This window comes from Vicia villosa, linkage group LG2 (genome assembly GCF_029867415.1).
Source record: "Vicia villosa cultivar HV-30 ecotype Madison, WI linkage group LG2, Vvil1.0, whole genome shotgun sequence".
In the NCBI taxonomy this organism is placed as follows: Eukaryota; Viridiplantae; Streptophyta; class Magnoliopsida; order Fabales; family Fabaceae; genus Vicia; species Vicia villosa.
In genome coordinates this window covers 60,066,148-60,091,714 of record NC_081181.1, presented here as the reverse complement: position 1 = coordinate 60,091,714, position 25,567 = coordinate 60,066,148, and the positions used below count along the sequence as shown (strand labels likewise).

At 36.6% G+C, this 25,567-nt stretch overlaps 1 protein-coding gene and 1 non-coding gene across 2 annotated transcripts; one reads left to right on the top strand and one right to left on the bottom strand.

Annotated features, from left to right (window-relative positions):
* Positions 1 to 2,966: 2,966 nt before the first annotated feature.
* On the bottom strand, positions 2,967 to 3,073 carry LOC131654364 (small nucleolar RNA R71). The gene has a single exon (XR_009299405.1). It is a non-coding gene; the product is annotated as a small nucleolar RNA R71 (small nucleolar RNA).
* Positions 3,074 to 20,969: 17,896 nt separating this feature from the next.
* Positions 20,970 to 22,289, top strand: LOC131649153 (uncharacterized). Its single transcript, XM_058918901.1, has 3 exons — positions 20,970 to 21,162; positions 21,382 to 21,767; positions 21,870 to 22,289. Exons 1-3 carry the CDS (start codon positions 20,970 to 20,972, stop codon positions 22,287 to 22,289), a joined length of 999 nt encoding a protein of 332 aa, XP_058774884.1.
* The last annotated feature ends 3,278 nt before the right edge of the window (positions 22,290 to 25,567 follow it).

Sequence of the window (25,567 nt, the reverse complement as noted above, 5' to 3'; positions counted from 1 at the left end):
GACCTTATACCTATTTCCTGTTGCACTACCCTGTACAAAATAATATTAAAAATCCTTACCAATAGGCTAAGTAGAGTGACCAGTTCTGTTGTAGACTATAGCCAGTATGCATTTATATCTGGTAAGGTTATCCAAGATAATATCATTATAGCTACAGAGCTTATTAGAGGATATAATAGAAAGCATATTTCCCCAAGATGCACTATCCAACTGGATGTCCAAAAAGCTTATGATACCCTTGAATGGAAAGCCCTTGAGGATATCATGAGGGAGATGAATTTCCCCAAAAATTCATCACTTGGGTAATGGCGTGTGTTCAAACTGTCTCCTATAGATACAATGTGAATGGGCATCAGAGTGAGTACCTTCCAGCTATGAGGGGCCTTAGGCAAGGTGACCCCATCTCCCTTATGCTCTTTGTTTTATTTATGGAATATTTACATAGATGTCTTAAGAATTTACATGATATTCATAATTTCAACTTCCACCTTAAGTGTGAAAGAGTAGGCATTACAAACATATGTTTTGTTGATGACCTGATGTTATTCACCAGAGGGAATGAGATGTCTGTGATAACACGATTTTATATCATATATTTAGCTTGAAATCCATAAATATTTATAGCATTTTCCGTTAATTATATTGTTTTATTATGATATTATGCGAGTATTTGCTATGTTTTAGGTTTTACGCTCTTATTGAGACTATTCGTGAAAAGGAAAGAAATGGAGCTAAATTCATTGCAATTTGTGCCTAAAAGATGGAAAAGGGGTGCTGAAGCAAGAAAGGGGTGCAAAGAAGGCCCAATTGTGCATGCTACAAGTCCAGCCCACGAAGAAACCAATTGCACGTGGCCCAACTCATTCCAGCACGTGGAGATGCACGTCTCCAACAACTCTGTGCCACCTCACCAAGAGGAGACGCCCGTCTCTAGCTCTCCCTAAATTTTCTCCACTTGAGACGCACGTCTCAAGTCGTTCAAAGGGCCAAAAAGTGGAGACGCACATCTCCAAGTCCCAGTCAAGAGAAGCTCCTCCTTTCACGCGTACCAACTGCAGACCCTCAGCTATAAATAGAGGCTGCTACTTCAGTTCAAAGTGTCCGATTTTCTGCTAACGAAGTGCTGCCGAAATTATTCTGCGACCATCATTTACTTTCCTGCCTTCAATTCAACTGCTTTAATTTTCTCACAACAATTTCCACACCGGAGATTGTTGTGAACCTTTTATAAATCTAGCCTTACGTTAGATTTATCTTTTATATTCCTTGTTTTTAATTTCCTCCCCATTAATTTCCGAAGAACGATCCAGCCAACCTGTGGTGGAAGTTCGAGTACTTCAAGATTCAATTCATTGCAATTTATTTTATTTAGGTTTATCATTTACCGCTTTATTTATTATTATTATTGCATGATATATTATATGCCATTTAACATGCCTTTTATTATAAATCAAATTAATTTATGCATGTTTAACCGTATTAATATGTCTGGCTAATTAATTAAGATATCGGTATGTAAAGTTAGTTAACCGTGGGATCCGAAATAAATTGGCTTAATTATGTTTTATTAAATATCACTTGTTTTTGGTTTGTATGTCTAATTTAATTAGTAAGTCTTAAAACCAATAGAGCGAAAGTTTGAGGGGTTAAGACAGTGAAAGGTTAAAATCAATAGAGCGAAAGTTTGAGATCTTTAACTGGATAGTAGACATAGGACATTAGTTTTAAGGATGGAGAAAGCGTATTAAAACTAATTAGAACTTATTTATTTTCAAAAAATGTTTTTACACCCGCGCGGGATAGCGAAAGCGTACGTTAGGGATATTAGCATGTTCCGAGTCAACAGAGCGAGAGTTTGAGATTAGGAGATTTAAATAGATAACAACTTCATAAAGCAAACATTTTATTAATTACGTTGTTTCCAAAAAGATTTTCTAAATCTAATGGGATGGCGAGAGCGTAAATTACGAGTTAGGACAGTATTCTGAATCAACAGAGCAAGAGTTTGAGAGGAGGACTTTTAATCAATTGAATTAATAAAGATTTTTAATCGAATTAATATATTAGCCAATGGACCTTCGGATCGCCTAAAGTTAAACGAAATACATACTGATATCCGTCTATTATTATATTTCTTAGAATTCACAATCACTTCCCCTTAGAAACAATCAAAATATTAGTAGCCTTAGCTTTACATAGTAACCTTAGATAACGGTAGATCGATTCGTAGTCCCTGTGGATTCAATATCTTTTAAAACTACACGACACGACTGTGCACTTGCAGTCATCAGATTAATAGACACGTAAAGTCGCGATCAAGTTTTTGGCACCGTTGCCCGGGACTATTTAAGTCGATATCGTAACTCACTGTTACACCGTAGAGACTACGGCAATTCTTTCCTTTCTTTTTGAACGATTGTATGCCAAATACTCATTCCCAAGGAGGAGATTTAATACAACGAATTAACGAGATCGAACGTTTTATTAACGTCAAACGTCGAGCTCGCAATCTTCCCGAAGTAGCACCAATTCCGATTAATCAGGAATTGATATTTACTGATCAAATTAACCAAATCACCCCGAAGTTAGAGATGGCCGCTATTCGTCCTCTTAGAGACTACACCGCTCCTTCACGCGCTGAACCGCACTCAAGTATTGCACCACCTGCGATTGAGGCGAACAATTTCGAACTGAAACCTTCGTTGGTACAAGCTGTTCAACAGAACCAATTCTCTGGAAGCCCTGCAGACGATCCTAACCTCCATTTATCCGTGTTCGTGCAATATGCCGACATTGTCAAAGCTAACAACGTTAGTTCCGAAGCTATTCGATTACGTCTCTTTCCCTTCTCCTTGAGAGATAGAGCTAGAGCGTGGCTTCAATCCCTACCTTCTAATTCCATAACTACGTGGGACGAATTGAAGAGAGTATTCTTAGCTAGATATTTTCCGCCTAGCAAAACCGCTATGCTAAGAGGTCAAATCAACGGATTTACCCAAAAAGATAACGAATCACTCTTCGAAGCTTGGGAACGATACAAGGACATGCTTAAACTATGCCCTCATCATGGACTCGAACCATGGCTGATCATCCATACTTTCTATGGTGGTCTACTTTATAACACTAAAATGACTATAGATGCCGCTGCTGGCGGAGCACTAATGGACAAACCCCATGATGAAGCATACAACCTCATAGAGAACATGGAACAAAACCATTATCAATGGGGTGGAGAACGAGCTGCTCTAGAGAAAACCCAAACCAAAGGAGGAATGTACGAAGTAAGTGGTATAGACCGCGTTAACGCTAAAGTAAACGCTTTAACTCAAAAGATCGAAAACTTAACCATCACTCCTTAAGCCACCGCGGCTGCTGTAGCACCTAACTGCGAAATTTGTGGATTAACTAGACACGCAGTTTCCGAATGTCAACTCTTGACTGGTATCCCAGCTGATCAAGTAAACTACGCTCAAGGAAACCCTTATTCTAACACGTACAGCCCTGGATGGAAGAACCCCCCAAACTTTTTGTATAAGAATAACAATGCGTTGTACGCGCCTGGACAAGCACCTGCTGTCCCACCTGGTTATCAAAAAGCGCTTGTAGCTGCTCAAAACACCCCTAGGAAGTCGAATCTAGAAATCATGATGGAAAACTTTATAGCTTCCCAACAACAAACCAACAAAGACTTCCTGAATCAAAACATCCATAATAGTGAGCAACTAAAACAATTATCGAACAAAGTAGATGCTTTAGCTACACATAACAAAATGTTAGAAACACAAATTTCACAAGTAGCTCAACAACAAGCACCTACTGCTACCCCTGCTGGCACGTTTCCTGCTCAACCACAACCTAATCCTAAGAGACATGCGAACGCGATTACACTACGAAGTGGAACGAATTACGATGGACCTGTCGATCCTAGAACTCAAAACGCACCCATGTCACAACAAGAGCCAAAGGAAACCAAAAAGACATCAACTGATGACCAAACTGCTAAGCCCAATGAGAACAACACCGAAGTGGAACCAGAAAAAGAAAAACCTTACGTTCCACCACCACCTTATAAGCCACCAATTCCTTACCCTCAGAGATTAGCTAAATCAAAAACCGAAGCGTAATTTAAAAAATTTGTAGAAATTCTGAAACAATTAAACATAACCATACCTTTCACAGAAGCTATAACTCAGATGCCTTCGTACGCTAAATTCTTAAAAGAAATTCTATCAAAAAAAAGAAACTCGAGGATAACGAAACTGTAACACTTACCGCTGAATGTAGCGCTATCATCCAAAATAACATGCCTCCCAAACTAAAAGATCCTGGTAGCTTTTCCATACCCTGCGTAATAGGAAAGACTATTATAGAAAAAGCCTTGTGCGACTTAGGAGCTAGTGTTAGTTTGATGCCTCTTTCAACCTGTAAGAAACTAAACTTGGGTGAGCTTAAGACAACGAGAATGTCTCTTCAACTAGCCGATCGTTCAGTTAAATACCCTGTAGGAATGTTAGAAAATATCCCTATGCGTGTAGGTCAATTCTACATCCCAACCGACTTCATCATAATGGATATCCAAGAAGATTCTAACATCCCAATCATATTAGGAAGACCATTCTTAGCAACCGCTGGTGCAATTATAGACGTTAAACGAGGAAAGCTTACCTTCAAAGTCGGAGAAGAAAAGATTGAATTTATTCTTTCTCAATTCCTGAAAGCACCCTCTATAATTGACACATGCTGCTCTGTCGACATAATCGATGAGTGTGTGAACGAAATAGAATCCGAGCCACATAAGGAAACCGAGATCCTAAGAATTCCTATACCGCCTATCTTTGAAGATGACAACTGGCGTGGGGAATATCAAGATAACCACCTGAGTGAATGTTTAGCATTAACTCCTGATCCTATACCTGGACCTAAGAAACCTGCTATAGAACTTAAAATACTACCTACCGACCTTAGGTACGAATTCCTAGACGAAGAACTAAACCGACCCGTCATAGTTAATGCCGATTTAGGACAAACCGAAACCGAAAAATTACTTACTGTCCTAAGAAAATACCCAACCGCTCTAGGATATAACATATCAGATCTGAAAGGAATAAGTCCTTCCCTCTGTATGCATCGCATTATGCTCGAAGAAGATTGCAAAACCTCTAGGGAGCATCAAAGACGAATAAACCCCATTATGAGCGATGTGGTTAAAAAGGAAATTCAAAAACTATTAGAAGCCGGAATCATATATCCAATATCTGATAGTAAATGGGTTAGTCCTGTTCATGTCTTACCTAAGAAAGGAGGAGTTACGGTAATCACTAACGTGAAAGGCGAATCTGTAGCACAACGTACCCAAGCTGGATGGAGAATGTGCACTGACTATAGGAAGCTAAACAAAGCCACTCGCAAGGATCACTTCCCTTTACCATTCATAGATCAAATGCTCGAACGCCTAGCTAAACACTCACATTTCTGTTATTTGGATGGATACTCCGGATTTTTCCAAATTCCTATTCACCCTGACGACCAAGAAAAGACCACGTTTACATGTCCTTATGGTACATTCGCTTATAGACGAATGCCTTTTGGACTTTGCAATGCACCCGCAACATTCCAGAGATGCATGATGGCAATATTTGCCGATTTCCTGGACGGAATAATGGAGGTCTTTATGGACGACTTCTCTGTCTGTGGAGGAAGTTTTGAAACATGCTTAGAAAACCTTGAATTGGTACTCAAACGATGTGTAAGCGTTAACCTAGTACTAAATTGGGAAAAATGCCATTTCATGGTTCGACAAGGAATCGTACTTAGACACATCATATCCGATAGAGGAATCGAAGTAGATAAAGCAAAAATCGAAATCATCGAAAACCTTCAACCTCCCAAAACAGTTAGAGAAATAAGAAGCTTTCTAGGACACGCCGAGTTTTACCGACGTTTTATTAAGGATTTCTCTAAAATAACCAAGCCCTTAACTGAATTACTGATGAAAGATGCCGAATTCATCTTTGACGACAAATGCGCTGAAGCATTCCGAACACTTAAACAAGCATTAATCTCTGCGCCGATTATACAACCTCCCGACTGGACTGAACCTTTCGAAATAATGTGTGACGCAAGCGATTATGCTGTAGGAGCTGTTCTAGGACAAAGAAAAGATAAGAAACTACATGCCATATACTATGCGAGTAGAACCCTAGACGAAGCTCAAATGAACTATGCCACGACATAAAAGGATCTATTAGCTGTCGTATTCGCGTTGGATAAGTTCCGTTCCTACTTGGTAGGAGCCAAAATCATCATATACACTGACCACACCGCTATTAGGTACCTTTTAACCAAGAAATACGCCAAGCCTAGATTGTTAAGATGGATCCTTTTATTACAAGAATTCGACTTAGAAATTAAAGATAAAAAGGGAACCGAAAATGTCGTAGCAGATCATCTCTCTCGACTCGAAAATCTGAAACCCGAACAAGTACCAATCGATGATGATTTCCCTTATGAAAGACTCATCGCTCAGTTGGAAGCTAACGAAATAGAACCATACCATCCAACCATTGAGTCCAACAACTTCGTAGAAGTAGCTTTAGCCCGCTCTGCCACACCTTGGTATGCGGACTTCGTAAATTACCTTGCTGCTGGTGTACTTCCCCCTGATCTAAGCTACCAACAGAAGAAGAAATTCATCCATGACCTCAAACACTACTATTGGGACGACCCCCTCCTTTTCAAAAGAGGCCCCGATGGAATCTTTAGACATTGTGTACCCGAGGAAGAAATAGGAAGTATAATAACACATTGTCATTCAGCACCATGTGGAGGACATCATAGCACATCTAAAACCTGCGCCAAAATCCTCCAATCTGGACTCTTTTGGCCCAACCTATGGAAAGACGTTTACTTTGCCGTATTAAATTGTGATAGATGCCAACGAACCGGAAATATCTCGTGACATGACGAAATGCCTCAAAAAGGCATCCTAGAAGTAGAAATATTTGACGTCTGGGGAATAGACTTTATGGGTCCGTTTCCGTCATCATTCGGAAATAAATACATACTCGTAGCTGTCGACTATGTTTCGAAATGGATAGAAGCTATCGCTTCTCCTACAAACGACACACGAGTAGTGATCAAACTCTTCAAAAACGTTATCTTTCCCAGGTTCAGTGTACCAAGACTGGTAATTAGCGATGGTGGATCTCACTTCATTTCAAGGATCCTTGAAAAACTCCTTCGAATATATGGAGTAAATCATCGAATAGCTACACCATACCATCCACAAACAAGCGGACAAGTAGAAGTATCTAACCAAGAAATAAAGCAAATATTGGAGAAAACTGTTGCTATATCTAGAAAGGATTGGTCATCCAAGCTAAATGAAGCTTTATGGGCTTATAGAACAACTTTCAAAACTCCAATTGGAACCACACCATTCAAACTCGTTTATGGAAAATCATGCCACCTTCCGGTAGAATTAGAACATAAAGCCTATTGAGCCATTAAGAATTTGAATTTAAATTACACTACTGCTGGTGAAAAATGACTTCTAGACATAAACGAATTAGACGAACTTAGACAAGACGCTTACGAAAACGCCAAAATCTATAAAGAAAGAACGAAAAAATGGCACGACAAGCGTATATCTAGGAAAAATTTTAGCATAGGCGATAAAGTATTATTATTTAATTCTAGACTGAAATTATTTCCTGGAAAGTTACGATCTAGATGGTCTGGTCCTTTCGAAATTACTAACATACTTCCGAGCGGAGCGATAGAAATTAAAGGAGAAACCGTCAAACCTTTTGACGTTAATGGGCAACGTCTTAAGTATTACCATCATCTCGAACACGATGAAAACATTCAGATTTTTAAACTTGACGAGCTGCCCGCTCATTCAGAAAAATGATCTTTATTTAAATCGTCGAGCTTACGACATAAAACAAAGCGCTTGGTGGGAGACAACCCACAAATTTTTATCTTTTTTATTTTTTTATTTAAAATATTCTATTCTATTTTTGAATTATTATTTCCTACTTTTTGTTTTTATGCTTTTTCTATCTCTTATAATAATTACTATAATTATAACCGCTACTTTAAATCGTAAAAATCTCTCATTTTTATAATTATAATTATTATTATAATTTGTTACACCTTTTAATTTTAATTTTCTCTTTGTTTTTCCTTTTAAACAACACTAGCCTAGTTCTAACTTAATTTTCATATTTTTCAACTTATAGGCTTACTTAGCTACTAACTCATCAAGATGCAAGAAGTTGACAATATGGAAGTTGTATTCCGTGGTAGAGGACAAGAAGCGAGATATGCTAAGCTAGCTGAGAGACAAACGGATTTGACTCGCTATCCTCACCACCCGTCTATAGAAAGGTTAGGTATCGCAGAAAGCGTCATGCACTTGCTGAACCAAATCGGTTGGACCGGTTCTCACCTGTTCCGCAAGTTTAGTACCTACCGAAAGCTCACTCTGGAATTCTTGAGCTCTTTGACTTACCTGCCTAACTGTGGACAAGGATTGAGGAAAGGAGTTATCCTCTTTCGACTCTTTGGATTAGAATATCCGTTTTGTATCCGTGATTTTGCTGAAATGTTAGAAATCCCTCATGGATCGGATGCATACACCACAGTCCCTGAAGAAAGTCTTGCCTACTGGGAGTTGGAAAGATTTTGGGGTAAGATTACTGGTAATGATAACCCTGAAGAGCACGAGTTTCAATCCGAGAACATTCATAACCCTGCTTTCAGATACCTGCATAAGATCATCGCTCACTACATCTTCGGTAAACCCGGAAATGTCACTGAAGTTTCTAGAGAAGAGTTATTCATCATGTTCTGCACCTCTCAGAATCGTCCGGTCAACGCTATCGCATTTATGCTAGCAAACTTCGAGCGCATCACGCAAGGCAAAGTTTCACCTATTCTGATCGGCGGATTCGTCATTATGATTGCAAATGCTATAGGTCTGAGACAACCACTACTTAGATTGACACCTTTTGGTTCCTAAAACTCTATGAACATTCGCTTTTGCTTTAATCGAGGTATCATTGGTAACCTTCGATTTACTCATTGATAATAAAGTACTAGATCAGTTCACCTTACCGAATCCAAGGACGAGTGTGCACAACCCTGCTAACTGGCTTTACTATGATCAAATCCCTGAAAGAGAGTCATCTCTAGAAACACCACAAGCTTATGAACATTTAGATGATGACATGTATGTAGCAGAACAAGATTCTTAACCTGACACTCCTCCTGGATATTATGAATATGGACATATACCCGTAGATGATCCTGAACCTGAATATGAACCTATGCCTGAAGATGATCATGTGCCTGAATATGAGCCTCTACCTGAAGATGAACCCATTCCTGAGTATGAGCCTGAGACTCCTACTGGTTCACAAGAAATTCAATCTGAAGACATGACTGACGTCGAGCCTGAACAACAACAACCTGCTGCATCCGCTGAATCAGTGGCCCTAAGAAACGCTCCTCCGAGGATCGAGAATGCTCCTAATCAGAACACGCATGGGCAAGCCATCGATGCACTGCAACACGAAGTCCAACATATGTGAAACGAGTTACACACTCTGCAAATGCACTTCTTCAATTTCATCGACACCGTCAATGCTCAATTCGACGAAGTCTTCAAACACATTTATTCAAATGTGCACAACAACAGACGTGGCTAGATGTTAACTTTTAGGATATTAGATTTTATTTCTAGTTTTAGCAATTTTCAATTCCTAGTTTAGAATTTAATTTTCTGCATTTTTACATTCTGTTTCTATCAACACTCAGTACCAGTTTTAATCTGAAATGCATTATTCATTTACTGCTACTGTGCTATATTATGCTGCTATTAACTGCTATATATTTCTGAACGCATATAATATATTCAGCTTGGTTACCATTATTTTTGCTGTTTATAGTACTAAAATATGACACTGTTCTGAACTGTTTATCACACTCTATTGTGCCTGTCAGACCTTGTCCAAACCAGTGCATGCGAGAAAACCACCTCCCTAGGCTAGGAGACGCACATCTCCACCTCTGTGGGACCACCATTCTGCACGTTAAGGACAGGAGACGCACGTCTCCATACCCTGTCCCCCAACAGACTGCCTGCCTGAGACGCGCGTCTCCCAAGGGCAGCAGCTGCTCTGCTTCATTGACCATGCAGAGACATCAATTCTCCCTATTTGAATTTTGAATTTTGAAATTCAAAATTCATCATTCAATATTCTTTCTTCTCCCCATAATTCCTTCCATTTAAACACCATAAACCACAATCATCCTCCATCACCACCTCTTTAACTCTACATCATTTCCCATTTCTCCATTCCATTCAAAATTCAAACACCACCATAAATCCCTATCAATTCTATATTTACTCCACCATTTTCAAACCTCACTATAAAACCACACCACCACCACTCTCATTCTTCACAACCTCCATACCATTTTTCTACTCTTCTATTTCTCCACACTATCTCCTTCCAAACATACGATGCCTCCACGTTCAATCATTTGAAGTGTACGTCCCGAGAGACCTCCTCCCAACCTTGAACACATTATCTTTTGAGAGGACGACGACAATGCTCAAAGAACCAAATATCTAGCTTTCTATGAACGTTCGGTTGTCCCCACGAAATTCGTGAACATCGAATGTCTAGAAACTCTGGGTCTAATAGATGGTGTCACCCGTTTGCTCACAAAATTTAGCCTACGCCATCTCTGTACCGAACCCGTACCCATTTATGAGCCGCTCGTCTTAAAGTTCTTGAGCTCTTTCCACTACGACACTCCTTCTGATCAACCACTTTTAACCGGTAACATCCAATTTCGGATGTTTAACCGTGACTTTAATTTGGATCAAGAAGAAGTTGCTACGTATTTGCATTTTAACAATGCACCAAATGCTCACCGCACAATTTTTCAAGAACTCAATGGTCGCCCTTAGGAGCAACTCGCTTTTGAATTTTGGTTTAATCTCACTGGCGAAATTCCTACCGGTTGGAGGACCCTTCATGCTTCTCGTATTCAAAATCCCGCTATACGTTATTTTCAACGTGTTTTGGGTAACACTATTTTTGCAAGATCCAACAACCACAAGGTAAACCAAAATGAATTATTTTTCTTATATTGTGCGCTAAATAATATCTGCTTCAATGCTGCACCATTTATGCTCCAACACATCCAAGGCTGCATCAACGCTCCCGCTACAAACCCCTTCCTGTTTGGCGGTATTATTACCACCTTGGCCTGTGCCTTAGGTCTCGCTGACGACCTCATCTCACTTTCCCATCTCATGATGCCTGCTCAATCCCTCAATCTCACTTACTGCCGTGACTCCCATCTGGTTTCACCACGTCATGATGGCCGATTCACTCTGGTCGTCAACAAAGTTCCGATTCCATATGTCATCCTGCCATGCCCCAAGAAAATCAACATCCGTTATATTCAACGTTGGAGGCTTGTTAATGAAAATCCTCAAGAAAACCAACCTGAACATCATAATGAACCAGTGGATGCAATGGAACAAGAGTTCAACCACGCAGAAGCTGATTTCAACCAACCTCCTCAAAACAATCCTCCGCCTATTACTCTCGATGCCATGTATGCTGCAATTCAATGCCAAGACCAACTCTTTCAAGCTATGCATACAAATCAAAACGAAACACTAAGGCTAATTCGAGAAATGCAACAAGAGCACCGTGACTATGCTATTAGGAACGAAGGCCAATACACCGAAATTGCTACATAATTGAATGATCTTAACATTCGTGTAAATGGCTCTCCTAGTGATAGACGTCAACATGTTCGTACAAGAGGCGCAAGCAGTTCCCGCAACCGCAACAATGAGGAGTAGTAGCTATGCAATGAGGACACTGCATCATTTAAGTCTGGGGGAGTCGTATTACTCGCTTTAGTATCATTTCCTTTTATTTTATTTCCTTTCCTTGTAATGTTTCTTTTCAAATTCAATAAAGCATATTTATCGAATTTTAAGTCTTATATGTATATTTCCGTGGCTATTACAATTTTTTCCATTTTCTTGAGCCATAACAAAAATTTTTACTCCAAAACGATAAACGCATAACCCCACACGTTCGAGAAGTACGAAGCTACTCAAATACTTAACACATAGAAACTACAATAAAGATTCAAGACAATACCCTTATCGTCCCGACACTCTAAAACCCCCGAGTGTGCGTAACCAATTTGAATACCCTTTATACCGAAACCATCGACTTTAATTTTTGTAGTAACCCTTATTAGTTTATTCTAGCAGTCGGCACCGTCTTAGACACCAACTACGCAAAGAGTCGATGAATATAAGTGTATCATCCTTATAATTATAATTATATGCTTAACCGCTAATAGAAATGTACCTACTAAGTAAGGTGATCCTCACACGATCATTTAACCTAACGGTCACAAATCTCAAATATAAAAAAACTCATTGTTGATTGGTTCAGAAGTTGCCTGGTACTGAACTTGGTAGGAAGAACTATGGTTCGATTCCCCACAATCTACAAATGAGCGCTAAGGAGTATACCACATAAATGTGCCAGAACTCCATAAGAAGGATCATAGTCACTAAACGGCTACTCTGCTATGTGCGTGTCAAGATAATGGGCTTAATGTGATTGCGCGCGAATGAAAAGGGTAAAACGAGATGATGAGTCAAGGTCAAGCTATAATGGCATGATTCGAATTGGTATGCACGCTGGGAGTTGTCCAGTGTCGCTACTGTAAGTTTATTGCTAGGGTCTGCCGCATAAGTTTCAAACGAAAACACTCTATAGCTGAGTACGACCCGAACGATGTGGTGGAAATGTTTTTCATTTCACTGTCCTCTGATTTTTCTATCTTATTATTTGCTTGAGGACAAGCAATGGTTCAAGTCTGGGGGAATTTGATAACACGATTTTATATCATATATTTAGCTTGAAATCCATAAATATTTATAGCATTTTCCGTTAATTATATTGTTTTATTATGATATTATGCGAGTATTTGCTATGTTTCAGGTTTTACGCTCTTATTGAGACTATTCGTGAAAAGGAAAGAAATGGAGCTAAAATAACTACAATTTGTGCCTAAAAGATGGAAAAGGGGTGCTGAAGCAAGAAAGGGGTGCAAAGAAGGCCCAATTGTGCATGCTACAAGTCCAGTCCACGAAGAAACCAATTGCACGTGGCCCAACTCATTCCAGCACGTGGAGACGCACGTCTCCAACAACTCTGTGCCACCTCACCAAGAGGAGACGCCCGTCTCCAGCTCTCCCTAAATTTTCTCCACTCGAGACGCACGTCTCAAGTCGTTCAAAGGGTCTCCCCAAAAAGTGGAGACGCACGTCTCCAAGTCCCAGTCAAGAGAAGCTCCTCCTTTCACGCGTACCAACTGCAGACCCTCAGCTATAAATAGTGGCTGCTACTTCAGTTCAAAGTGTCCGATTTTCTGCTAACGAAGTGCTGCCGAAATTATTCTGCGACCATCATTTACTTTCCTGCCTTCAATTTAACTGCTTTAATTTTCTCACAACAATTTCCACATCGGAGATTGTTGTGAAACTTTTATAAATCTAGCCTTACGTTAGATTTATCTTTTATAATCCTTGTTTTTAATTTCCTGCCCATTAATTTCCGAAGAACGATCCAGCCAACCTGTGGTGGAAGTTCTAGTACTTCAAGATTCAATTCATTGCAATTTATTTTATTTAGGTTTATCATTTACCGCTTTATTTATTATTATTATTGCATGATATATTATATGCCATTTAACATGCCTTTTATTATAAATCAAATTAATTTATGCATGTTTAACCGTATTAATATGTCTGGCTAATTAATTAAGATATCGGTATGTAAAGTAAGTTAACCGTGGGATCCGAAATAAATTGGCTTAATTATGTTTTATTAAATATCACTTGTTTTTGGTTTGTATGTCTAATTTAATTAGTAAGTCTTAAAACCAATAGAGCGAAAGTTTGAGGGGTTAAGACAGTCAAAGGTTAAAATCAATAGAGCGAAAGTTTGAGATCTTTAACTGGATAGTAGACATAGGACATTAGTTTTAAGGATGGCGAAAGCGTATTAAAACTAATTAGAACTTATTTATTTTCAAAAAATAAATTTACACCCGCGCGGGATGGCGAAAGCGTACGTTAGGGATATTAGCATGTTACGAGTCAACAGAGCGAGAGTTTGAGATTAGGAGATTTAAATAGATAACAACTTCATAAAACAAGCATTTTATTAATTACGTTGTTTCCATAAAGCTTTTCTAAATCTAATGGGATGGCGAGAGCGTACATTACGAGTTAGGACAGTAGTCTGAATCAACAGAGCGAGAGTTTGAGAGGAGGACTTTTAATCAATTGAATTAATAAAGATTTTTAATCGAATTAATATATTAGCCAATGGACCTTCGGATCACCTAAAGTTAAACGAAATACATACTGATATCCGTCTATTATTATATTTCTTAGAATTCACAATCACTTCCCCTTAGAAACAATCAAAATATTAGTAGCCTTAGCTTTACATAGTAACCTTAGATAATGGTAGATCGATTCATAGTCCCTGTTGATTCGATATCTTTTAAAACTACACGACACGACTGTGCACTTGCAGTCATCAGATTAATAGAAGATCAGTCTGTTACTCTTATGATGGAAACTATCCACAAGTTTTCTACCGCCACTGGTCTCAAATCTAGCGCAACCAAGTGCAAGGTTTACTTTGGGGGGAGGGGGCATTTGAAGCTGTGTAATAGAAGATCCTTGACATAACAAGCTTCAAGGCTATATCTGCCTTTCAAGTACCTGGGTGTACCCCTTGTTAGTAAGAAACTTACTGTTAATATGTGCATGCCTCTGATTGAAAAAATTGTGTCTAGAATTAAACATTGGATTGCAAAGCTTTTGAGTTATGCAGGTAAACAACAATTGGTTCGCAGTGTTTTATTTGATAACACAAACTACTGGATGCAAGTCTCTATGCCAAAATGTGTCATCAAACACGTTGAAGCTGTGTGTAGAAATTTTGTGTGGAGTGGAACATATGAGATAACTAAAAAAGCCCCTGTAGCTTGGGACAAAGTGTGTGATCCCAAGAATGCAGGTGGATTAGGTATCACTGCATTGAGAGAGTGGAATGTAGCCACTTTGGGGAAGTTGCTCTAGAATATTATATCAAAGGTAGATAAACTATGGGTGAAATGGAACAACATCTATTACTTAAAAAATCAGGATTTCCTGGCTTGGCAACCTATACCTGATAGCTCTGGTTTGATTAAGAGCATGGCTGCTTGCAGAGCTGAAATAATTAACACACAATATTGGCAAGAAGCACCTCAGAATGGCACTTATTGTCCAACAAAGATGTATCACAGCCTTCGAGGGGAGAAGACATGGGTTACATGGAGGAAAGTCTTCTTCAAAATTCTGGCTAGACCAAGGGCACTGTTTCAATTGTGGTTGGCTTTTATGGGGAGAGTTAGTACCAAGGTTAGACTCCAGAAATTTGGTATCACAACTGATCTGGTGTGCGCTTTCTGTCATGATCAAGAGACTTTGGATCACCTCTATTTTGACTGTTATTGGACAAAGGCCTTATGGATTGACATGTTACACTGGATAGGATATTGCAGAAATCCTGGCGTGTGGGAGCAGGAAAAAATCTGGCTCGGTGAGGAATCAATGAAGAAGGGCTGAAGGAGACAAGTTCTGAAAGTAGCAGTTGCTGAGCTTCTATATGGAATTTGGCAAAATCAAAATACTATTGCCTTTGCAAATGGTAACAAAGATCCAAAATTATGTGATACTGTCAAACATATTGTAATTACTAGATGTTCTAGGAATATAACACTTAGCACACACATTAATGAGCTTGCTCTTGTAGAGAGTAATTAGTTTATTTGATTTGGACAGTCTTGGATCTTTTGATCAGTCTATGTACTTCATTGTTTTGGAAGTAAAATTTTATTTGATTCCAAAAAATATATATATTTTTTGTATAAATAATTTATATATTCTTATAATTATCACAACATATTAAAATACAAAATAAATAACTTTAAAAAATACTAATATTTTATTATTTTAACTTTATTTTTAATTTTTTTATATTACACTAATTCTAATTGTAATAATATATTTTGGTGTAAATTATTATAAATATATAAAAATCTCTTTTCTATTCCATAACTACCTACAACTTTTCATTTTTTAGTTTTTTCTATCTTTTTAACTCTTCATTAAAGGTGACATAAAAATACTATTTTAATGTAATATTTGTTTTTGTTTATTGCTTACTATTTTTTATTAATTGCTAGAATAAAATTTTTAAAAAATAATAGGTCATAATAATAACATTAATAATAGTATATGATAATTGTTATAAAATATTATGTCTTTTTGTATTCTTGCACACCTTTATAATACTCTTTTCCTATCCATTTCACCTATTCATTCTTTTCTATGATTTTTCACAATTGGTAGCAATTGATAGCAACTCTAATCAGTAAGAGGTTTTTTTTCTCTAATAACTATTCGCGCATTTGTTTATCTTATTATTAAATTTAATACTCAATTGTTTTATTTTCATGTAAAACACATTATATGTTTTTGCAGGCTTAACAAAAATAAGATATTGCTAGCATACATAATAACAATTATATTTACTTTGGAACAAACACTTGCAAGAGATTTGAGAAATGTGTCTAAAACATATAGATAAAATTTCTTGGGATCTCAGTATTAATGGTCAAATTGTAAGTCACATAACTTAAATTCTTGGTACTTGAAAATAGTAATCAAATTCTAAGTCACTTAACTTAAATATGGTTTACTCGTATACATACAGTGAATGAAATAGATGCGTTGACAAATTGAAAAACCAATGACATATCCTACAAAAATTTACATGATGGAACACATTATCCCATTTTATTTGGAAGAATTTCTCAAGAACTATTTTAACCTCCCAAATTTAGATTTTTCCTAATTTTAATTTATCTTTTCAGTTTTTATTTGTTTTGTATTATATTTGTCATTTATTTTAGGCAAAATACCCTTTTTCGTCCCTTAACTTTTACTCGGGGTCTATTTTGGTCCCTCAATTTTTAAAAAGTTCAAATAACTACCTTATCTTTTGAAATGGTCTCACGTAAGTCCTTTCCGTCTGTTTCATTGGAAACGGCAGTTTGGAGTTGCTAGCGTGGCATATGACGCGGAGCTTCTTCTCCTTCATTAAAAGGTATTTTACAGAATGTAACGTAAACCAAGTTTGAATAAATTGGGGGCTAGGGTTTCTAGAGCAACAACCATCGTGAGAAGAAATTAGGGGCTGCTAGGATTTTCCAGAAATCCAGAGCAATGAAATCGTCCACTTATTCGTCATCTATGTTACAAGGAAGCCATAAAAGTTTGAACTCCCAGCTTTGTACAATGTCAAATTTGCCATGGAAACCAGTTTGCCATTGTGGAGATAAGGCCATTCTACGTAGGGCAAAGACGACTAAGATTTTTGGAAGACAATTTTGGGGGTGTCCTCATTTTAAGGTACGTTATTTGTTCAAAGAGTGTTGTTTTTTAGATTTATGAAATTGAACATGAATGTGTGTGACATGTAGGGACCTGTGCATCCTGGGTGTGGGTTTTTCGAGTGGTTCTTCAAAGAATCTGAAGATAATAATGAGCAAATCATGATGGTTAGGTTGGAAAAGCTTGGAAAGAATATTGAAGACATACAAAAGGAGGTTGTCAAAATGAGATTGTCAACTAAAGAAATAAGGAAAGAGACTGATCAGATACAGAGGCAATTGAATAAGATGATGAATTTTGGAAAATGCTGTAGCTTGATGATTGTGATAATTTTATTGGCTACTTCTTTTTTTAAGGTTTAGGATATGTGTTAGTGAAGGAGTGTCATTTTGTTTAATTATTTGTACCAGTTCTGTATCATTTTTATGAACAAATTGAAAGCAGTTTGTTGTGTATATTTATCTACCAATTAAGTCTTGTAATTTTGAACAAATGGAATCAATAGATTTGTTGGGTTATAATTCATCCAGTTTAAATTTATGTATAACAGTTATTGTTTAGATGTAATACACCAATTCGAAGTTATAATGTACTTCTCTAAATAGACAGTAAAACCAGTTTGGGTTCCAAGATTACATAATACTTGAAGATTACATGTTCAAAAGATACATGTTCAAAAAGATATGTTCAAATAGACATGTTCATAACAACATGTTCAAAGCAGACAAGTTACATAAACCCAAAACACACATGCTACATAAACCCAAAAGTGGTTCCAAAAGTGGTAAATATCCAAAAAAAAATCTAAAATGCTAAATATCCAAAACATAATCTAGACATTCTTGTTGGATGTGGCTCTCTTTTTTTGGGTTGTTCTCCTAGTTGTTGGCCAGATTCTTGATGCACCTAATCCTGTGGTTGGTCCTGGTGGTACCCAAGGAGTGGGTGGCCTTCTCAAACCCATCTTTTTTGCCTTGCATGTTGTCTTATTTGCACGACTTTGTCTTGTTATGGATGTCTGAGAAGCTGCTTGACTTTGTTGTGCAGCATGTTGAGCAGTTAATTGTGATGTAGCTTGAGTAGGTTGTTGTGATGTTTGTTGAGTAGCTGGCTGTGAAGTAACTTGAGTAGTCTGTTGTGATGTTTGTTGAGTACTTGGCTATGCAGTAACTTGAGGAGTTTGTTGTGATGTTTGCTGAGTAGTTGGTTGTGCAGGCCCTGTCACCTTACATGTGGCTTTGTTGTGCCCTGACTTCTTGCATCTACTGCACTTCACAATCAAACCTGTCCTCCTAATTTTTCTCTCAGTCCCATCAAGCTCTCCTTGTTCAAGATTCCTCTTCTTGTGTGGTCTATCGGGCATCTTTCTGTACTTTGGAGGATGCACATCTGGATATTGTGTCCTTGCCCATAAATTTGAACCATTCATAGGATATATAATTGGTTTGTAGACTGCAATGTACCTACTCTTCCTATAGTACTCAGGAATGTAATCTTCAAATTTAAAGTTCCTACTCTTCATACATGCCAAGGCATGAACACATGGCAAACCAAACAGCTCCCACTTCCTACATGAACATATTTGAAGTAGCTTTTGAGCTTGTAGCTTTTAGCTTGTAACTTTTTTCCATTTATACCCTTATTATTTTAACAAAATATTATTACCCTTATTAATTAAAATGATCTTTTATGTCATTTTGTATCTATCAGCTAATGAAACAACTAATTTACCAAAGACTCATGTTAGCTTATAAACTCTCATTCACCAACTATAAGCTACTAGCTACCAGCTACCAGCTATCAGCTACCCCCTTCCAGCTATAAGCTATAAGTTATCACCTACCAGCTAGTTTTACCATAGCCATAGATAGATAAAAAAATTTAACCGTGTGTTTTTTATTAATATCAAACATTTGTTCATCTACTTTTCTAATTTTATTTATTACTTAATTTATGTTATATACTTAATTTTTGTTACACATATTTTTTATAGGTTGTTCTAGAATAATAAAATTTATTTTTATTCTAATACAACAATGAGATTATTTTAATGATATTTAATAATGAGCATTTTATGTATTGATTAAACATTTTTTTTAAGGAGTGCATATGAAATAATGGTTCAATTGATATAATATTGAAAATGAAGACAAGACTAATTGTATCATTTAAGATTTGAAGAAATTAATTTATTTTGGTTTCTCGAACTAAAAAGTTTAGTTTGTTTTGTGAAACTATAAAATTTAGTTTGGTTGTCATGCAATCAACTCTTGAGAAGTATATTTTAAGACATTCTAATATATAGATTGACAAAATATTTTAATCCTATTTTTATTGATATAAAACATTTGTTTATCTACTTTTCTAATTTTATTTATTATTTAGTTTATATTAAAATAATCAATTATAGCTTATATAGAGTGTAATTCTACCAAAAGAAATATTGTTTGTTTGTCTTATAAACTTTTAGTTTGAATTTTCTCTATTTTTATCAAGCAACTCTTGAAATGTTATTTATTTATAATTTTTTATTAAATGTCCAAATCAACAAATAACTAATCTGATATATTTAATTTTTATATTAAAGATATCTTTAAAATAATCAATAATTTCATATTTAGTTATGTTATATTTTTTATAATTGTTATTTACACACAATTTTATATAAAAAATTATTTATTTGTATATATATTTTGATAGAAATCACGTATCCTCTGTGCGCAACACTGGTGCGCGTGCTTAGGATCGGGTTTGAACGCAGACCCTCTTATTAATCTAAAAGAAATTAGTATCCCTAATCCAAGTGCTCTTAGATATATTTAAATATAATAGCATCCCTAAAAATTTTATCGTAAGAAAAAAATATTGATCTTTTCATAAATTTAATCTTATATTCGTATTTAATCAATTACTTTTTACTTAATTGAAATAGTATGGTGATATAAATATATATAATAAAAATTTATGTTAGTAAAAGAAAATTTATTCATGACAGTTAAATTGACATTTTTACCTAAATTTAGTTTAGGTGAAAGTTATACTTTTAATCTTCTCAATTATATTCATATCATAAGTATAAGTCTGAGTTATTATATATTTTTTTATTTATCGAAGAGTTTAAATATTTTTTATATATCATAAGTATAAGTCTGAGATAGTATAAGTCTAAGTTTGAGATATTATAAATTATATCTTATAAGTCTAAGTTATAAGATATTATCAGATGCAATCGGAGGATAACCGAATCTCTATGTCAAGGAGGAGGAGGCGAGAAGCTCAGGAATTGCATCAGCAAGTTGGGAGTGTCCGATCCGCGGCAAGTGTTTGATGTTGAGTCGGAAGCTAACAGATTGTATATCAGAGAAGGTGCGCAGGCGCAAGAGATTAGGTACCAATGATTATCGGGTCTTTCAATATCAGAGGGGTATGCAGCTTCATAAAGAGAAGAAGGATTCATCAAATTATTAGTAATGGGAAGGCAGATGTGTTTCTCATCCAGGAAACAAAACTGAAATCATGCACTGACTCTACTGCGAAGAGTTTCTGGCGCGATGTCGGCATCGATTACTCTGTGTCTGATTCTGTAGGTATGTCTGGTGGTTTAATCATTCTGTGGAATTCTTTGAAACTAAAGGTAGTATGCAGTTTTAGGGGTTCTGGCTATTTGGGTATCAAAGTTATTTGGATGGATAGAGTGTTATATATTTGCAACGTTTATTCTCCTTGTAGTCTTTTTCTTAAGCGTGTTCTCTGGAGAAATTTGCTTGATTTAAAAGACAAGTAAAAGGATGGTGAATGGCTAATAGGTGGAGATTTCAATTCTGTTAAAAATGGAGGGGAAAGGAAGTGTATGTCAGTGGTGGGCAATCAAGTAGAGTGGGATGAATTCACAGGATTCATTAATGCTATAGGGTTGGAAGATGTGCCTTGTAAAGGTAAGAAATTCAGATGGCTCAGCAGTGACGGTAGGTCGAAAAGTCGGATAGATCGCTTCTTGGTGTCTAGAAAAATTATTAATTGGTGGGGAGTAGTAGGGCAACAAATTGGAGATAGAGATATCTCCGACCATTGTCCTATTTGGATTGTGGCGGATAAAATGGATTGGGGTCCGAAACCGTTCAAATTCAATAATGAATGGTTTCAATACAAGGAGTTTATCGGATTTGTAGAGAAAGAATGGAACGGATTGGATGTTCATGGGCGTGGAGACTTTGTGTTGAAGGAGAAATTGAGACTTCTCAAAAACAAATTGAGATGGTGGAATACAACCGTTTTCGACAAGATTAATTTATAGTTGGAGGAAGGAGTCAAGGAGATTAATGCCATTGATAATCATCCTTTGGATGAGGAGGTGGAGTCGGGGGATAGATGGAGGGCGAATAGGAAGTTTTGGATGAATCTTAAAATTAGGGAGAATATGTTGATCCAAAAGGCGAGACTAAAGTGGTTAAATGATGGAGACGATAATAGTAGGTATTTCCATGCGATAATGAAGAGGGGTTTGAGGCGCAATTTCCTAGGTCATATTTCCACGTCTAGAGGAATTCTTAGTAAGGTGGAGGAGGTTAAGGAAGAGATTTTTGAACACTTTGAGTCTAAATTCAAGGAGAGCGAGGTGTCTAGACCGGTTTTGGATGGAGATATTTTCAACAAGCTTAGCATTGAAGATAAGAATAGTCTCGAATTACCCTTTGAGGAAAGTGAAATAAAATAAGCGGTGTGGAGTTGCGAAGGGGACAAAAGTCTAGGACCGGATGGTTATTCTATCCTTTTCTTTAAGAAGTGTTGGGAGCTAATAAAATCAGAGGTCATTTCTTGCTTTAGGGAATTCCACTCGGGGATTTTTTTTGTCTAAATCTATAACCTCATCCTTCTTGGCTTTGATCCCTAAGTCTTACAATCCTTTAGGTTTAGACGATTATAGGCCAATATGTTTGGTTGGTAGTATTCATAAGATCATTTATAAAGCGTTGACGGTAAGAATTAAGAAAGTGATTGGTAAAGTTATTTCTAGTAGTCAAAGCGCTTTTGTTCCCGGGAGACAATTGTTGGATGGGGTGTTAGTGGCGAATGAGTTGGTCGATAACACGACTAAATAAAAGAAGGAAGTGTTACTCTTTAAAGTAGATTTTGAGAAAGCCTATTGATGAGTGGTAAATTGTTGTGAATTTGAGTGTGAATAATTAGCACTCATCAGCTTAATTCATTTGCTTTTCGTCAATAAACCTTAACTTTAGTGTATATTTGGTATAGTTTACGTTATAGTGTATATATTGCGTTATCGTGTAAATATCATTGAGTTTAATTGTTTTCATCTTATTTTTGTAGGTATTCAAGCATTGATATTTATTCATAGTTAGATAGAGCATTGAATAAGCTTTCCAACGCTTCAAACCGGGCGAAAATCGGAGTTACAGTTCTCAAGTTATGGCCGAAACAGTGCAGAATTTTTGCTGTTCTGCTGTACTTCGCCGGGCGGAGCAATTGGCTCGCCGGGCGAAGCAGAAATACTCAAAAATGTGATTTGCTACTGCCTGGAGTCGCCAGGCGAACCGTTTGCGTCGCCGGGCGAAGCGGTACTGACTGAAACACGTTTTAAGGGCCAAAAACACATTTTTTAGGTTATGGTTGGATATTTTAGAGCTCCAATCCATCCAATAGCATTTTTTGAGTGGAATGATGCTAGAAAACACATTGGAGCTGTCAAATGGATGATCCGGGGTTGAATCCTTCATCAATCGGAGCCGACAAACCGGGAGATTTTTGGGTTTTTCTCCATTTCTTCTCTTTGTAGTTTCTTTTGTGAGTTTTGTTATGTATATACTTTGATCTCATGTATATTTGTTGACTATTATGTTATATAAAGCTTGCTTTCATATTTTTATGGATTATTGTCTTAGATTGTTGCTTTGTTGCTATGTGTTTGAGTTGCTATAGAGATGTAGGGCTCTAATGCTTATCTAGGATGATTTTCTATTAACTTAATTGCAGAGATGGATTAGGTTGATAATCACTTAGTGTCAGTGCTTAATGCGTCTGAGTGGTCGTGTTTGTCTGAGAGATCGACATTTACGGGAAGCTTGGATTTCTCATGTGTTGTTTAGGTGTCTGAGAGATCGTCACTTAGATAATTTTGTGGGTTGTGTTGTTGACATGTGGTAATATTGATAGGTTACAAGTTGAGTATATTTGGTCAATAAGTTTAAGTTTGTGAAGAGTAGATTATATGCAATACTTGATAGTTTCTTCTCTCTAAAGAATGAATTCTTTTTGTGTTAATATTTACTTTTCCATTTTTTATCTTTAACAAATTCAATCCAAACTCATAACTATGGAAACTGTTGACCGGCAGTTCAATGCACTAGTCCCTGTGGAGACGATAATTTCCCGGATAGATACTTCCAAATCTTTTGTTGCTTGCCGCTTTACCGCCTCAACAAAATGGCGCCGTTGCCGGGGATTGGTGTTTTATTGAATTTGCATTGCAATAGTTTCTTTGGTTTGGAGTTTTGTATATATTGAACATATTGTATATTCTTACTTGTCTATATTTGTGTATATGTTTACTATACTTTCACATGTTTTCTATACTTGTACATTTGTTATATTATTGTTTGTTTTCCTTTCACGTTTGCTTGTGTGTGGTTAGGAATAGCCAGACGGAAGTAACTTGAAGGAACGTTCTTAAATAACAGGCGTCGAGCTAACGACGTAAAACAAGCGCTTGTTGGGAGGCACCCCAACGTTTGTAAATTGTTTATAATTTTTTCTTTAGTTTTTGATTGTTTGTGTTCAAAGTTTGGCTCGATAGCTTGAGGTCGCAATTGGTGATTTATCAAGTTTGATCGTTGCGACTTGCGGATGTATGGTAATGATAGAGTTTAACATTTTGTACACGTTCGAGGTATGTGTTTATCACTTTCTAGATTGTAGCATATTCATGATACTTAGGCTTTTTGCAACTTGTATGCCATTCATTATTTCGTATACTTGTTCATTTGTGAATCACTTTAGTTCCCAACCTTTTTGTGAGGAAGCTTTCCATTGTTTACATATGCGGGAGACCACAATTCTTGTTTTAACTAGATGTTATTATGTTTAATCTTTTGTTTGTATTGACTTTGTGAAAGCATGAAAATGATCAAGGCATTTTGTTTGATTTTGAGCACAACTACCTTAGCCATATTGTCATTTCACCTTGTGAGTGTGTGATCTTTTGTTAACCCCCTTTGAGCTTTTTGTCATTATCCATTTCGCTTTTTGAACTTGAGAATTAGTTCTCTTTTTGGTGGATTTTGATTGTTGTTTTTTCTTGAACCCTCAACCTTTTGTTGTTGTATGAGTTTTTACCTTGCCTTAGTAAGTGGGAGTATTCATTGTATAACGTTGGTTGAATTCAAGTTGGGGAGAGCATTGATTATGTGCTTGTTTGGTTGGTTGAGTATGTGTTGAGGAAAGGAAAAAGAAAAAAAGAAAGAAAGAAAAATAAAGAAAGAGAAAAATAGAAAAAGAAAGAAAAAGAAAAAGAAAGAAAAAAGAGGAAAAGCTTTGAAAAATAGTAAGACAAAGAGTATGGAATAAATTGTGCTAATAAGTTTTGTGTTTGGTGTGAAACTTGTGACGATGAAGAAGTGTGATTTAAATTATATTGTGTGAAACTTTGTGGAAGTAATTACTCCCTTAGTTTTAGGCAAGTTTTTGTTTCATTTAGCTTTAGGACTTATCACTTGTTTTTTTACCGAGCCGCATCACAACCTTGAAAAGCCCTTGTGACTTATGTTTTCATGTGTCAATGTGAATTTTTGAGATAAATGCATAATTTTTTCTATTGTTTGCAAGATTGTTGGATGTGTGAAATTACCTTATTTTGTGTGTTTTTCATCTACCGATGATTCTTTTTGCTAGGTATGATTCATATGTGAACTTGCATTGTTTTAGAATGTTTGGCATAAATTTTGTATTTAGCATTGGTTTCATGTTTTTATGTTATCA